General features: G+C 47.7%; 3 protein-coding genes across 3 annotated transcripts; 2 read left to right on the top strand and 1 right to left on the bottom strand.

The window, feature by feature from the left end:
- Positions 1–262: 262 nt before the first annotated feature.
- DEU56DRAFT_920221 (uncharacterized protein) lies at positions 263–962 on the bottom strand (the record flags this gene model as incomplete). Its single annotated transcript, XM_041358403.1, has 4 exons — positions 263–416; positions 475–558; positions 612–718; positions 780–962. 4 exons carry the CDS (start codon positions 960–962, stop codon positions 263–265), a joined length of 528 nt encoding a protein of 175 aa, XP_041200810.1.
- A 592-nt stretch (positions 963–1,554) lies between these two features.
- On the top strand, positions 1,555–1,728 carry DEU56DRAFT_715544 (uncharacterized protein; the record flags this gene model as incomplete). Its single annotated transcript, XM_041347580.1, has 1 exon — positions 1,555–1,728. A coding segment is annotated over one exon (174 nt), but the record flags the coding sequence as incomplete, so codon positions are not given.
- A 4,288-nt stretch (positions 1,729–6,016) lies between these two features.
- DEU56DRAFT_985433 (dolichol-phosphate mannosyltransferase subunit 3) lies at positions 6,017–6,751 on the top strand. The gene is made up of 3 exons (XM_041360069.1): positions 6,017–6,202; positions 6,269–6,376; positions 6,442–6,751. The coding sequence occupies exons 1-3, from the start codon at positions 6,077–6,079 to the stop codon at positions 6,493–6,495; spliced, it is 288 nt and encodes a 95-aa protein (XP_041200808.1). The 5' UTR covers positions 6,017–6,076; the 3' UTR covers positions 6,496–6,751.
- Positions 6,752–16,009: the final 9,258 nt, after the last annotated feature.

Raw genomic sequence — 16,009 nt, 5'->3', positions numbered from 1 at the left:
TGTACAGTACAATAATTCTATGGGGAATGTGAGCAAGATGCGATGCGAGAAACAGGACACAAAGGGTACAACAACATGGAGCGAGTGATGGGTGCAAAAGTGCGACGGTGCAAGAGACGGTGCAAGAGACGGTATCGTGATTGTGCGACAACGAATGAAAGAGACAATGGGATGCAAGGGTTACATGGTATGCTCCGTCTGAGGCAATGGACCAACAGCGGCAGAGAAGGTTCTGAAGGTGTGAAGCTCAGTTATGGGCTCATCAGGAGAAATGGGTCTCAATTTGCGAGGCCGGCGAGGTGGCCCAATCTGTATCGTGGAATGGACGTCTGGAGGAGACAGGGACTTTGCGCATGGGAGGCTCTTTGAGAACTCGAAGTCCCAGGAGCTGAATGGGCTTTGCGTTGACATGACCGCTGAATACAAATATGTTACGAGCTGTCGAGTAGCCGAGAGAATGATCAGAACACTTACCTGGAGTAAGTCGCCAAGTCCACCATTGTAATATCCGGATCTCCCAAGTCCCTCTGGCCTTGAGTTTCTGATCGAGGGCATGTACTACGAGAAGGTGCGTGAACATAGGCTCGAAAGAGGAATAAGAAACACGTCACCTCTTCCGCCCTTTTGGTTTTCCAGGCAACAAACCCTCGGCTTCGCTGTCTGGACAGTCTTCTAGTTTAACGAGTTTCACGGTATCAAGAAGGCGAATGACGAGTTTCTGCAGAGGCAATGTCAGCATACAAGTATTAGTAGAACTAGGAGTAGTTGAAATTATTTACCAGCGGTCCCGGTTTTTTCGGTGTAAAATTGATCTCGTAGGTAGGCCAACCATCGAGCAAATTTTCAACTTCCAAGACAAGGACATTGTCATGCAAGGTTACATTGGCCAGTTGGTCGATAAGATCAAGCGCAGTTTGAGCAGGTGAACTTTCGGCAGGCACTAGTTGATGAGATGAGGACATAATGCTAGCCGAATCAGTTGTTGCAACAGGTGGGCTGGACTTAACGAAATTTTGCCAGTCGAGTCTACGGCAAATTCCGGCGGAGTTAGATGGCCTGTCTTCTCACACTCTAATGTGGATTCCCCACAAGAGAATGTAAGGAAACTAGACAAGTGAGTACGAAGAAAGTATTGTGATTTGTGGACTACAAGGTGAGTATTTAAGCGGTTGTAATTCAATTGAATAGATTGCGCCCTGAAACACACGATGGTCGGATTTTCTTTTCAGATCACAACGAAGTTAATGGCGGGGCACTTCTGGATTGGTCAAACGGTACGTTACATGTACATGGTACATTCGCTCGTCGTATTGACGACCAAGGCAGATTGCACCTATTGCCGTTCTAATGGACGAGCTGCGCTCGGAAGACGTTCAACTACGCCTCAATGCCATTCACAGCATACCCACAATTGCACTCGCTTTAAAGCGGCTCTCACAGGGCGAATGGTTTACATCGCGTACCTCTTCTGCTGCACTGTATCCTCCAGTTTACAACAAAGTATCATGGGATCTCGCCGCGTTGGGTGCAGATGATACACATATGGCCGCGCAGCAACATGTCTTGTCGGATGGGCTACCAATCTACCGCAGACTCCAATCCGATGATCAGGATTCTGTGCGCTTATTCACCGTAGAAGATCTTATTGTTATCACGAAGCAACTTACGCACCGTAGTAGATCTTATTGTTATCGTGTTCTGAAGCACGCAATTCATTCAATTGAATGGTCTCTGTCACTCGTCCATTTTAAGTTTCTATTCAATCGCAAACGCATAAAGCTTCTGGTCGTATACTCTCCTGTTCTCTGCAATCCCTCCATTGTTAACCTCCCTTGACGAGCTTCCTCACATTCAACTTTCGAGACGCCCGGCAAGGGAGTGTTTTCGTCGTTATGTTTCTTCGCACTCAATCTTAGAGAAGCTGAGATAGATTGTGAAGACGCACCACGACGCAGCAGCACTTTATTTTTTGTATACAGTGTATTCTAGGGAACAGTTAACCGTTATAATACATTATTCTACATCTGCACCGTCATCGTCGTCATCCAGAATGTTGTTCGTGATCCCAACATTTGAAAGATCTAAACCGGGCTTCTCAAGCATGAAGAAACGTTCTCCCTCCTCCATAAGTCCTGCAGGTAGCCTTGGATTGTGCGGAATCATCGCAACAACACTCAGAACCTGCTTCGCATCAATTACACATATTTCTTCGAGTTTGGAGCAAGAAATAACGGTGTGCGAGGAGAGCCGAAGGAGATCTGCGTCTGGAAGGGAAAATAATTGGACCACCGCGACATCCTGCCAGCGCCAGTCATGCTCGTCGTCGAAGTCTGCTTGAACCGACAGCCTGGTGAAGTATAAAACTTCACCAAACCGCACCTGTTCACGGTACTGTAGCTATGTCGTGTTAGTAATGTGCAAATATTATGTTCTGTGATACTCACTTTCACATTGCGTGACATGCGCGTTTGGTCGAGTGGTTTGAACATCTCTCTCCACAAGGATCGTGCGATTTGTCCATTAGGCAGGAGAAGTCGTGCCCAACGTTTGATACGAGGAAGCGGGCGTCCATCTCCTAGGTAATCGAGTATGGCTTGTGCAGCACCTCCGACTGGGCCGAAGGTATACTTGTCTCGTTTTCGCAATAATGCAAACCCGTCTCCTAGATCTACTGCGCCCACCGGCAGAAGTTTTGCCGGCTCGTCAAGCTCTGGCATGATGGATAAAAGGGTGTTGACCTGACAGCGTCGAACACCCTCTTGGGATAGATTAGCATAGGGGCGAGCTGGTTGACGTATCTCTTGCCCGAGGTTGCCAATGGTCCGCTCCATGGTCCATTGCGCGTAACAGATAGGAGGACCTTTCTGCACGGTTTCAGCAACGAGATGGTTGGTTTGGTGGATGCAGGGGCGGATAAAGTGAATGCGATCTTGCCGGCGTCTGTAATACAAGTGCTCGAATTCGTACTCCCAGGTACACAAGAGTTCTTGGGCTTCTCGGATATGCTGCACGGTAATACTATGCTGGCACATCAACTGAAAGCCCCGCACGAGCTTGCAGTAATTCATCCAGTATGGCTCTGGGAGGACGTTATAAAGCAGCGCGGGCCCGAGACCAAAGGTATGGAGTTGGAATTCCCATGTCTTATACCCCGTGTTGATTTTTTCGGCGATGTTCCGTGGTTTGCGATCAAACGAGCTAGGTAGAAATGGTCCTGTCGCTGCAACCGACTCTCCATGTGCACTCCAAGTATCCGCGTCCTGGAGTACGGCCCAATCCCATGTGGCCACGTCATCCGTGACGCCACAATCTATTGTCCCGCGCCAGAGAGCAACAAGTAAGTCGCTGAGATTACCTGCGAGATGCATTATATCAGTAGTCATACAGTGGGGAATACCGAGGCAGCGTGAAGGCTTGAGGCCCAGAATAAGAGGCGGTCTTGTGATCCCAGTCTCGGTCTTACGAATGTCCAATTGTCGTTGACTCGGGGAAGTTATGAGGCGCCGTAAGTTGTGAGCGTATTCTTCAGAACCACCGGGGGGAAGCCGAAAAACACTAATATCAGCGTGGTCACTGCCAGGGGCACACGCACCCAGTGGCTTCAGCAAAGCAGGATAATAGTGTGTTCCTCCTGGTTTGCGTCTGCCGAGGACACCGCAATAAACTCGACAACCGTTTTTCCCGCTATGCCCCACCATCCCGTCCCAGTAGACTAGCCCAGGCCCATCCGCGGTCGTGAAGATGAGGTAAAGGTCGGATGTGAATGTTACATCACGAGATGAGTCCCATATGACGAGGCCCTCATTCTGGAGAGCCGCAAGATGATGGAGGCCTACGACGAGGAAAGAATCTAAATTTTTCGGCTTATTAGGCCCAGGAATGAAACCACCAGGGCGGACGTGAGCTTTACGGTATCGCTTGTCGGGGGAAAGGTTGACGACGACCCATATGTACATCCAGCAGTCGGATTGTTTGCTTTCGTACAGCTGGGCACCATCTAGGGACACCATCAGAACAATATCGTTCTCCTTTATATCTCCATCAAGCACCGCACCAATAGCGTCATGTCCCATTGCGATATCGTCGAAAACCGGGATCTCTCCAGTTTGCGTGAGGTCTGCGAGAACTTCCCGAACTCGATTGTAGAAGTAGCGCATATTTTGTGCGCTGTCAGGGTGTCGATAAAGGGCCTGTAATTGTGGCCCTAGCGGTAAGGTTGTGAATGTTTGAGCAGCGACTTTTGTACGTCCGTTAGTTGCACGCAGTCTTGCTTGATCCCACCGGGATGTATCGCACATTGGACAGGATTCGAGAGCTGCAAAAGGACCCGTAAACGCTAAGCACGACTTGGGACACATGTCGTGCTTGATTGATTCAACACCGGTATATTGCGCAATAATCTTCTCGACACTGTAGAAACTAAGGATCTCGTCGACACCAGCAGCTCCTGCAAAATTGAGCTTGGTGGATCTCTGGATCCGATTATAGGCCTCCTGCGATGCATGTTCTAATGCGAGGTACGAGGATATGCTGTGCCGGATACTCGGACTATCTATGACGACAGGCTCTCGAGGTGGATTGCGAAGTCTCTCAAGAGCTGCGTCATCCAATTTCGCTATCTGGATCTTCCAGGGATGCATTTCTAAGTGCGAGTATGTATTCCATCGTCTCCTTCATCTTTGGAAGCACTGCCATCTGGGCAAGCGCCTCCACATCAATATTTGGTCGTGGTTGGCATTGCAGGACAAACTGATACTCCTGTTGGTGTCCATCACCCTCGGGAGCATTGTTGGGGACGGGAGGCTCGTGCTGATTGGCGACATCGCCAGGAGGTATGGGTGGGTTATGGTCGGGGATGGGAACTTCGTTCTGATCGGGGATGGGACCCTCGTGCTGATTGGCGACATCGCCAGGAGGTATGGGTGGGTTATTGTTGGGGATGGGACCCTCGTGCTGATTGGCGACATCGCCAGGAGGTATGGGTGGATTATTGTTGGGGATGGGACCCTCGTGCTGATCAGCGACATCGCCAGGAGGTATGGGTGGATTATTGTTGGGGATGGGACCCTCGTGCTGATCAGCGACATCGCCAGGAGGTATGGGTGGATTATGGTCGGGGATGGGACCCTCGTTCTGATCGGCGAAATCGCCAGGATGCTCATCCGGATCAGCAAGAGGCATGGGTACATCATCTGTCTGATAATTATTAGTGCATAGTTCGACATGTTCGTTAGACATACGTACCAGATTGTCACCATCATCACGCATTGTGATATCCGACTGGTCCATCGAGGTACTTTGAGCACATTTTCGGCGTCCAACACGTCTCGTGTCTTGGTTCTCGCGCGCTCGTTTAGCAAGGGTTTGTATTGCGGCTGCGCGACGAGAACTGGGAGGCAGATAGGAGCCAGAAGCTACACTTTGATCGTCTTGCGGCTGTTCTGGAAGTCTGAAGTGAGTGATCCTGCATAGTGTTGTCTATGATAAGATCCTTAGTGAGTATACGAGGCAAAATTGAAACTAACAAATACCATATGTATGTAGTGCTTCAGCAGCACGTATTCTCGCCTTCTCCTCCTCCGTACTAGCCTGCTGAAGGTGTTGATACCATGTCGACTTTGATACTGAGTGGGGTCTTCCCAACCCATACTTCTCGCATACGCACACGAATTTGTGCGAAATCTGGTAGCATCTGTAATAGATTAGCCTAGGATGTAACAAATAACAGAAGTACTGAGCATACCTAGTGCAATATGCGACGCTGTGTGATACAAGACGTTGCACGTTGCGATCGTTACTGCGAGTGACGTGATACGAGACGTTGCACGTTGCGATCGATACCGCGAGTAGGACGTTGATGCGCAGTGCGCTATGCGTCGTTGGTGCAGTTACAATGTGTTAAAATTGACGAGTATCGATTTCAACCGAAAGAAGCATAACTCGACATAGTACTAAAATGGTAATTCTCATCTCAACATATTCGGCCCTATCCGGGCACAGCCAATTCTCACTGGGCCTCATCGACATCTATCATTCGCCAACCCGCTTTTTGCGAGGACACTCTATTGTATTGAAAATGGCTCGCTTGCATCGAGTCTCAATATACTCCTCTGTCCTTATTTCGATCTATCTACTGATGTTGTTTGAGGTCCTGTCTATACCACTCATTGACACGGGTGTAGCGCAAGAAATCCTTCCAGTCGTACGTCCTTCTCCTGAGCTCACTGGAATGAACGCCTTGATTCACGCAACCATAACGTACAATTAGATTCCGTGGTGGCTTTTGGTGTCATTCGGGTCGTATTCCCTCTGGAGTCTCGGCTGGGGGGTATTCACGTTCCGCGACTGCCCCGAGGCGTATCACGAATTGCTGCAGGTAAGCAGCAGAGATTTCTCCCAAGGACTTATGGGCTGATATCTGGTCGTCCATCCGAAACGCAGGAGATCAACGAAGCCAAAAACGATCTCCGAACTCGGGCTGTCACTGTCGACTGAGGCGACTCCTTCACACATTTCTACATTTGACTCAAAATACGTGCAGATGTAATCTATATTCGACTCAAATACCAGTCCCATGAGCCCCTCTTTCGTTTTCTTCTCGTTCCTAAGTTTGGTTCAGATGTATAGGACATTGACGAGATGCGTCCGACGGGCATTCAACATCCTTGGTCACTTACCGACGACTCACACTCAGAGATATTGAGATTTGGAGACTGATCCCGTGTAGACCTAGCTTTTTTTCCGTTGTTCCCTTGTACACACACTGTGGGATACTGACAGTAGCGCCGGATATGTGAAGTTAAAAATCATTGAGGTGACTTGGGAGATAGGCTGGTGGGAAATGGAAGTGAGATTGACGCTCTAATACAGGAACTTCGGTCATGGCTGTGAGTGAGATAACGCACGGCTAGCACTGCCATGGAGAAGCGCGTTAGGATATAAGCCAGGAATACTGCTGTGCTCACATTACAGATTTCCTCGCTCTTTCTCTTTGCTAGCGCCTTTAACTGACCATCGGCTTCAGCAGGGTAAGTGCTGTCATCATCAAAATCCCAATCAGTATCAGGCTTACAGCGCACGAGGACAGCTCATCGCAGCTCCTTCGAACGCACGCATACAGAAGATATCTTGCCTACTTGACTGTGATTTCGCTCGCGGAGACACAGCCATGGCTTCCACATCGACGAAGCAGTTCGGTTTAGATATCAATATGATCCTGAAACCGGCAAGGACGTCGATGGCTGATGTGGGTATTACAACCACAGCCTACTTTCCTGATGGGCAGCGAATGATGAGCGGATCTTGGGATAAAACCACTCGGCAATGGGACTTGCAGTCGGGCAAGGAGATTGAGGAAGTGCGGGGTGTTTGTGAGGAGCAGATACAGGCAGTGACGGCATCAAGGGATGGTCGGTGGGTCACCACTGGTGGTGGAAATTTGGAAACCGGGGAGCTAAAGGCTTGTGAGGTTGAGACGGGGATCGTCAAAACATTCGAAGGACACCGACGGAGGATTGAGTGCATTGATATCTCCGCGGATAGCAAGCTGCTGGCGAGTGGGTCAGTTGATGAAACAGCGCGGATATGGAACTTGGAGACAGGCAAACTGGTGGCCGGTCCATTCAAGAGCGTTGATTGGGTGGGCGCAGTTCGATTCTCGACAGATTCGAAGAAGCTCGCAATAAAATCAATTACCGGGACGTGCCTTGAGGTCTGGGATATCCAAAAACAGCAATTGGATGTGAGGACTGGGACACGAGGTGTAGTACCATTCACATATGCGCCAATGTTCTGGACAAACAAAAACAGAAACATTTTGGCCGTATTCACCTTCGAGCAATCGCAAGATGATATCACGGTCGCCAAAACAATCTACGAGTTCGACGCATCAACACTGGAGACTGTCGGAACTCCCTTCAAAGGGCACACCGAGCTTATCACCAGTTTTGCACTTTTATTTGACGGCGCCCTCCTCGCCAGTGCCAGTGACTACAACACCATCAAGCTTTGGGACTTTGAGTCCCGCCAACTCCTTGCCTCCTTCGACGTTCCTGAAGTCACATTCCTCATGCCCTCACCAGACTCACTTCAACTAGCTTTCACGACCGAAGGTGATCCCAATATTTACATATGCAACATGTACTCTCTGCTTGCTATACCGGAAATACAGTCTGCCCTCCACAAAGTACGCACTTGCACCATGAATCTATCTTCGGTGCACTAACCTTCCCTCGAAGACCGATACCCTCCGACATTTACTTCAGGTATATACCCCACTGATCATTTTCACCGTGGTGCTGAATTGAATGATTACAGTCTGATGCAACCCGTCGTCCCACTGTCGTGCGCCGTACCCCAGCTGCTATATCATTCCCTCCAAGGCATCAAAGGCCTTCGCATACAAAAAACCACCAGCAACCCACATTCCTTCGCCATTTTCACAAACTCTTTCATTTCGCTCCTCGCACAAACGCAGTACGACATGGTCAACCTCGCGATCCATGGGATGTTCGTCTCTTTATCTTATTTCTTTCATAGTTGACTCACGCATTCCTTATAGGTCCCTGCTACGTCGCCCCTGCCTCCCACCCACTCGACTTCAGTGCAGGCCCCAACTCAGTTCGATCATGTTTGTCTTCGTTTTGAATCAATTCGCAATGCATCACTAAGTCCTATCTAGTTTGAAATGAGCTCTCCGCCCCCCCGCTCAAACAGTCTAAGAGTCACGCAATTCTTGCGGCAGGGTCATTCCTTCCATAGGTCCAGATCCAGCCATGAACCACAAGTTGTTGAAGTCGCAGCAGGGCGGAAAGTCAAAGTAACGCAGATCTTCTCGCATCTTCTTCCCTTTTGCTGATCGGTGCCTTACAGAATCTTGTTGCTGCCAAATTACCAGAATACATAAAAGTCGACGATACACGACATCCTTCTAGCCAGCAGCCTGGGGTGCCTCAGGACACCGAATCATCTGACAATGATTCGCTCCCAGACGTGCATTGGTGCAAGGCGTTCCTTTGCTATTATTCGTGCTGGTCTCATGGCAGACTGAGGACGCCTCCTCGATGGCGCTTGGAGCGTATTGACATCCCCCGCCGGGACGCTGCGACAACTAGCAGCCATGCTGGGGCTCACAGTAGCAGTTAGCTCAATGTAGATGTATTCAACTTAGTTTGATTCCCCGCCAACTGATGATTCAAACTTCTTTCTGCACGTTTTTTTTTCACATTACGCAGTTGCCTTGTAGCTATGACAGTGCATAATTCACACATTCCAGGGTCGTAGGACGATACACAATACATCGAGACCTTGCTTGTCCTCTCTCACCTTGGGATTAATGCCGTTCTCGTCATTCTAGCAAATACCTCCGATCAGGGATTTGCATGAAAGTCCGATTCCAGTGATCGGCGGGACCCTAGATCGTCATCATTATCATTATCACAGTACAGCATAGCAAGTGTATTTCTGAGTTCGTCTGCGTGCTTTGCATGCAGAGGTACTTCCAGACAGACAGTACTGTACAGAAGCCTGGCGTTCTCCGACTCCGTCATCCCGTCATCACGTATCATAGTCGCATAGATCCAGATGTACATCAGGATGAAGTGGCGGCGATTCTCGTAAGACAACCTGTGGAAGCGCTAGTACTCCATATAAACACATTGATGCTTCATACAAGTCTAGCGGGCCCACTATAGATGCACGATCGCCCGAGTTTCTTTGCGGTATGAATTGCATTGGAATTCCTTGAGTTCAGACAATTTTGTTACAAGGTCAAAGAAAGTGATAGCATTGATGTGTTCATGCATAAGTATGGTGTGAGATGTAATGAGTGAGGTGATGCCGCAGATACGACAGAGCAAAATAATGAGTGGAGGGTGCTACAGATACGACCGCGCGATATAATGATATATAAAGAAATGCAATGAATGAAGGATGCCCGCAGGCGGATACGGCAGAGAAATATAAATGATAGATAAAGTCATGTGTAGTCCGTGAACGATGGATTATGCAGTCCAAATGATGAGATGATGCACGCTTGCCCGATGATCTTGTCCGAGAGAGATATCTGGAACCTTGTTCCAATCGAAACCATATGATAAATCAATCTTGCGACGACTCGTTCGAACTTCAGGTCGAATCACCAGGTCCTTTAGGTCTTTTGGAACAAGACTTGTAATGACGATTCAAAGAGTCCGAGCGACTTAAGCTAGAATCAATGTATCAGCTTCACATTCGCACTTAAGAGACGCGTGGCACTTACTCCTTGCTACAGTATTCGCATTTAAACTGACCGTCGTCCCCAGTGTGCCTTTTCGAAGTGATATGCTTCAGCATGCTTGTTCTTGGCATTGTACCCCACTTTTTACACTGCGGAAGACGGCATTTGTACTGGACAATGCCGTGCTGTACGATCAGTTGCACATTGGGAGGTACAGTAAGAGTCTTGCGTCCCGCGCCCGATATTTCTGAAAGCTGGGGTAAATATCCAAAAGGAGGAGGGGCGGAGGGGTGGTGCGATAGCCCATGCATCATCTGAGGCTGGGGGAAATAGGGTACAAACGCACCAGTCCCTGTAGCTATGATGCATCAAGTCTGCTAACTACAAGTCACAGGTGATGCATCAAGTATGCTAATTAGCCTGTTTTTCCAACTTCTTTGATGCATTAGAACATGCTAAGTAGCAGACTATGCCACACTGCCACTACAGAGCTACATGTTCGCATTTTTAGCCCACTACCGTGGGAACTCCTCCGCAACACCCAAAACATAGCCCATTTGGGGTATTCTCCCAAATATCAACCTTTCCCACACCCTCCCCATCAATCCCTGGCTCCCCACCACACCACAATTAGATATAGCTTCTAGTTAAGTAGTAGTATAGGTTATATACATACCATAGAACATAATAAACCGCTTTTTCTCTTTATTTTTGTACCAATACCTGCTACAGAGCCTCTGTGAGTGTGACCTAATAGAAAACATATCAAAAACTGTTTCGCATTTTTGCCCCTCTGGTACTGGGGTACTATAGAGTGTTTATAATATGTTTATAAATATATATGTACCTATCCTAGCCCTCACCTTACCCCCTAGAGCGTCCTACATCATGTACTGTGCTGTACTAGCATAAAATAGAAAATAGCTACGGAAATTTTGAGCTTTGGGTATATAGACTTGGAAATATGATCCCCAACATCCCTTCAATAGTATACACAACATATCAGGAGCATAGGGCAACAGGATCAGTCCCTGTGGTGCTATGTGCTTACCCTCTCCTGGTGGTTCAACCCCTGGGAAAATTGTTCCTGCACCTCCAGCCCTCCAGGATGGTAGGGCACCTGTTCCTATTGATATATATAGTATACAAATCACATAGATACATGACAATAGCAACAGAAACCTTCTGTAGAGTGGAACATCTCCTCCTGGCTAAACTACTGCATATTTTCGCACTTTTGAGGTTTTTCATCAAATTATCATTGCACAAACTATCCAAACTGTTTATATTTAACTTCTAGTACATATATTAAGTCTTTCTATGGCAAGGATCAGACAGGAATATGTCAGGGTATTGATATCAGGGGTATGTCAGGGAGATTTACTGATAAGTGATCTAGGGTCTCATGAGGATATATCTGTGTAATCAGCTACTTGCTATATAATGAGCCTATATACATGATACCACCTCTGAATTTGTAGAAAGATCCATTCATAACTGAGTGAGTGATAAGCAAAGTAAAAATATGATTGTGGTCTGACCATATATGTAATAGGAAAAATACATGAATACACTAATATCTAGGTCGAAGATTTTGTTAAAAATGAGCTAAATAGAATGTAGACTACCCAAATATCCTGTACTACATGATATTCTAAGAGTGAGAGTAATGTGGAAGTGTTGTAATGTCAAAGTGTTGTTGCAGCAATACAGTCCTACCACTGACTTGATGTGTAGACTGCAACAACAACATTTTCGATGTTTAGACTTTTGAATTTCCCACGGTCTTTTTCATATCTACTGGGCTCCTCTGCTCTTATGTCTTGATGGATCCTTCTAATACTCGAGGACTGTGTTTCCCAGTATGTATAGTGTATACTGTGATAGTCCGATGATAATATATCATCCTATATATGTCTCACAGTCCTAATCAGTGAAAATAGGAGATATATCCTTGATATCAATTCTCTGACATATTACTGTGAGATCCTTGCCAAGAGAAGACTTTATATATGTACCAGAAGGTAATTATAAACAGTTTGGATGGTTTGTGCAATGGTAAGACCTCAAAAGTGCGAAAATATGCAGTAGTATAGTCAGGAGGAGATATTTCATTCTAGACAAGGTTTCTGTTGCTATTGTCATGCAGCTATGTGATTTGTATACTCTATATATCAATAGGAACAGGTGCACTACCATCCTGGAGGGCTGGAGGTGCAGGAAAATTTTCCCAGGGGTTGAACCACCAGGAGAGGGTAAGCACATAGCACCACAGGGACTGATCCTGTTGCCCTATGCTCCTGATATGTTGTGTATACTATTGAAGGGATGTTGGGGATCATATTTCCAAGTCTATATACCCAAAGCTCAAAATTTCCGTAGCTATTTTCTATTTTATGCTAGTACAGCACAGTACATGATGTAGGACGCTCTAGGGGGTAAGGTGAGGGCTAGGATGGGTACATATATATTTATAAACATATTATAAACACTCTAGAGTACCCCAGTACCAGAGGGGCAAAAATGCGAAACAGTTTTTGATATGTGTTCTATTAGGTCACACTTGCATGGGCTCTGTAGCAGGTATTGGTACAAAAATACAGAGAAAAAGCGGTCTATTATGTTCTACTATGTGTATATAACCTATAATACTACTTAATTACAAGCTGTATCTAATTGTGGTGTGGTGGTGAGCCAGGGATGGATGGGGAGGGTGTGGGAAAGGTTGATATTGTGGAGAATACCCCAAATAGGCTATGTTTTGGATGTTGCGGAGGAGTTCCCACGGTAGTGGGCTAAAAATGCGAATGGAGGATCTTGCATTGTGATCCACCATGATCATCCACCACTGCTCGTTATCATAGTTGATGCATCATCAAAATCTGCTAGTTAGCCTGTTTTGATGCATCATTATGACAGTATAGCCTGACAAACGGAGGAGCGATGAAGGGGTTGTACAATGGCCCTGGGATCACCTGTGTAAGGCTGACTATGAGTTCGATGGGGAATTTGTTCTAGACGCCTCGAGTTGCGAGTATAATAGATAGCTTAGGCTGAGTATAAAGAGGATTTCTGTGCGTTCTTTCTGAGAGGCTTCTTGGAGCGGGGAATCAACGGGTCAATTCTGCTACTGTAACGAGTGCACATTCGTGGTATATAAGTGTTTCGAGCCGAACGATTAAGCCGAGAGTCGAGCAAGTAGCATGTGGAAATGGAAAATAAGTCGGCGAAGGACGGTGATGATGGGTTTCGAGCATATGGTACAGTAGGTAAGGAGAGTTAAGAAGGAATGTGTCCACGTACTCGGACGCGAAGAGTGGAACTCTTCGCGTTAGTGAGTACGTGGCTGTGTTCGAACTTAGTAAGTTCGAACGCCTTGTTTTGAAGCTGGGTCGGGGCGTAAAGGATATCATATCCTTACATCACCCTTCCAGTTCGAATATCGACCATCCCTGGTCGATCTACCAACAAAATGAACTAAAAGAATTTGTACTGTAGAGTAGAGAAAGAAATTAGATAGGATAAAAGGAAAAAAAAAACGCATCTAGTCCTCGTCGTTGAGTCCTTCTATGGTTCGAGGGTTGATGTATTGGGTAACTTCGATGGATGACGGAGAGCGCGGATAGTAAGGAATAATGCGGAATGCAGCGAATTTTAGCTTTGAGACAGCTCCGTCGATTTCCGCAAGTCGATAAGATCCTCCTTGCGAGCGGGAGATCACGATCATAGGTCCGAGATATCGTGGTTTACATTTGGCGTTGGATGCTGCTTCAATTTTCTTGTTAAGTACTAACACGAGGTCTCCGGGCCGAAATGCGTAGTCATGGATAATGTTAGCAAAGCGTCGTTCGAAGTCTTTGGCGGATGCGAAGCGGGATTGGAGCAGACGTTCGTGCGCTAATGCTAAATCATGGTCTCGTTTAGCCAGCTGGTGGCCCCTGATAGCGAGCAGTTCGTCTGTAGAGATGAGAGCGCTGATATCGGGGAGTAGGAAGGTTGCATCAGTGATATCGAAGGGAAGGATGGGCTCTACGCCATGAGCTAAGAAGAAAGGGGTGTGGCCTGTGGTTCTTCGCGTGGTAACGCGGTCTGCCCAGAAGATATGTGGTGCAACAACCGGCCATCGAGTGATATCGCCGTCACATGCTTTGACGAGCGAATCTCGTATCGTTCGATGGGAGCGTTCTACCAGGCCGTTAGCGCGTGAATTGTAAGGTGAGATCCGGATGTGGTTGATGTGGTACGTCTTCGAAAGCCATTCGATCGCTGCTACGAACGGGGTACCGTTATCCGTTACAATTTGCTCTATTCCCCCCCATCTACATAGTATCTCTTCGAAGATGAAGGCTCCTAATGTGCGTCCTGTCTCCGTTTTCAACATGCGCCACTCGGGCCAATTTGACAACGAGCATCGTGCTTGTACGATGTATGTGTACCCTCGAGCAGTGGGCATATACATTGAGTCGGCGAATGCTTTCCTAAACAAAGGAGCTGGAATAGCGACGGTAGGGGGGATGATGACGCGTTCAACGGAGCGCAACTGGCATTGATGGCATGTTTTGAGGTACCATGCCAGATCCTTATCTAGTGAGGGCCACCAGAACCTGTCTGCGATGGTGCGTCGTGTAGGATAAAATCCCTTGTGACCGAGTTTGTCGTGGGCTTCGGCGAGAATGCGAATGCGATCTGGTGTGAAAACAACAAGCTGATGTCGTCCTGTTGGGTCTTTTCGCCACAAGCAGTTTCCACGTGAAAAAAAACGATGGGCGCATTTAACGAGGCGTTTTTGATCCGCGATTGATAAGGACGATGGGAATGATAGCGATTCGAGGTATGAAAGGATGGTGTTTAGTTCAGCGTCGCGTTGCTGGATGGTGTCATCGGATGGAAGTGAGCGTTCTGGAAGGAGTGTGGATGCTGTTGCGTGCATAGCGAATGAGGTGGGCATGTTGATCTGTTGAAAAAAAATCTCTAAGTCCTTTTCTACCCAGATGGCGCATCCCAAAACTTCATCAAGCCATTCTTCTACCTCCTCAGAGGTTTCCTCTAATTCTACATGGTCTTCTGGGGCTGCTGGTCGTCGCGAAAGTCCATCCGGTCCAAGGTGTCTGGTAGCTGGTACGTGGCGTAGTTTAAAATGAAAGAGAGAAATTCCCGCTAACCAGCGGTTCATGGCTGCGTTCGGCTGTATGTCCGGATGACTAATCATCCCCTTGACGTATTTGGCATCGACTTCAATGGTGAAGGTTTTGAGGCCGATAAGCCATACCTTGGCTGCGCGGAGGGCCCTAAAAAGGCCGTATAATTCAAGTTTTGCCTGCGAGTAGCGAGCCTCTCGCTCGTTCCACGTTATTGATCCGAAACGCGCTGGACGACGACGACCGTTATCATCGAGTTGGATGAGAATCCAACCACATGCGAGGTAAGAGGAATCGACGGCTAGGATTACCTCGTTAGCGGAGGTATAGCTGATGGGGCGGATCGCGGGGGATGTGAGAACGGCCGCTTTGAGTTTGTCCATAGCGTCCTGTGCGTCGTGAGTCCATTCGAAGAGTACGTTTGCGCGTGTGAGGTTTGTTAGGGGACGGGATATAAGGGCGAAGTCTCTGATCCACGATCGAATGGTGCCTACTGTCCCGAGAAAACCGCGCACCTGAGTTTTTGTTGAGCAGGGGGGCCAGTGCGTGATTTTCGCTACCTTCGTCTCGTCGGGGATGCGTCCTTCATATGTACAGAGCTGCCCCACGACGAGAACCTCGGGCACGCAAAGGAATAATTTTGAGGCCGATATCG

The sequence above is a fragment of the Suillus clintonianus genome (assembly GCF_016758775.1).
Source record: "Suillus clintonianus strain FC179 chromosome Unknown DEU56scaffold_209, whole genome shotgun sequence".
Classification (NCBI taxonomy): Eukaryota; Fungi; Basidiomycota; class Agaricomycetes; order Boletales; family Suillaceae; genus Suillus; species Suillus clintonianus.
The sequence above is the reverse complement of the archived record's forward strand: the minus strand, read 5'-3'. Positions and strand labels throughout refer to the sequence as shown.

Coding starts and splice junctions, on each gene's coding strand:
- DEU56DRAFT_985433 (XM_041360069.1), top strand. CDS start 6,077: ATGGCTCGCTTGCATCGAGTCTCAATATACTCCTCTGTCCTTATTTCG. Junction 6,203..6,268: donor CGCAAGAAATCCTTCCAGTC/GTACGTCCTTCT, acceptor ACGTACAATTAG/ATTCCGTGGTGGCTTTTGGT. Junction 6,377..6,441: donor CGTATCACGAATTGCTGCAG/GTAAGCAGCAGA, acceptor TCCGAAACGCAG/GAGATCAACGAAGCCAAAAA.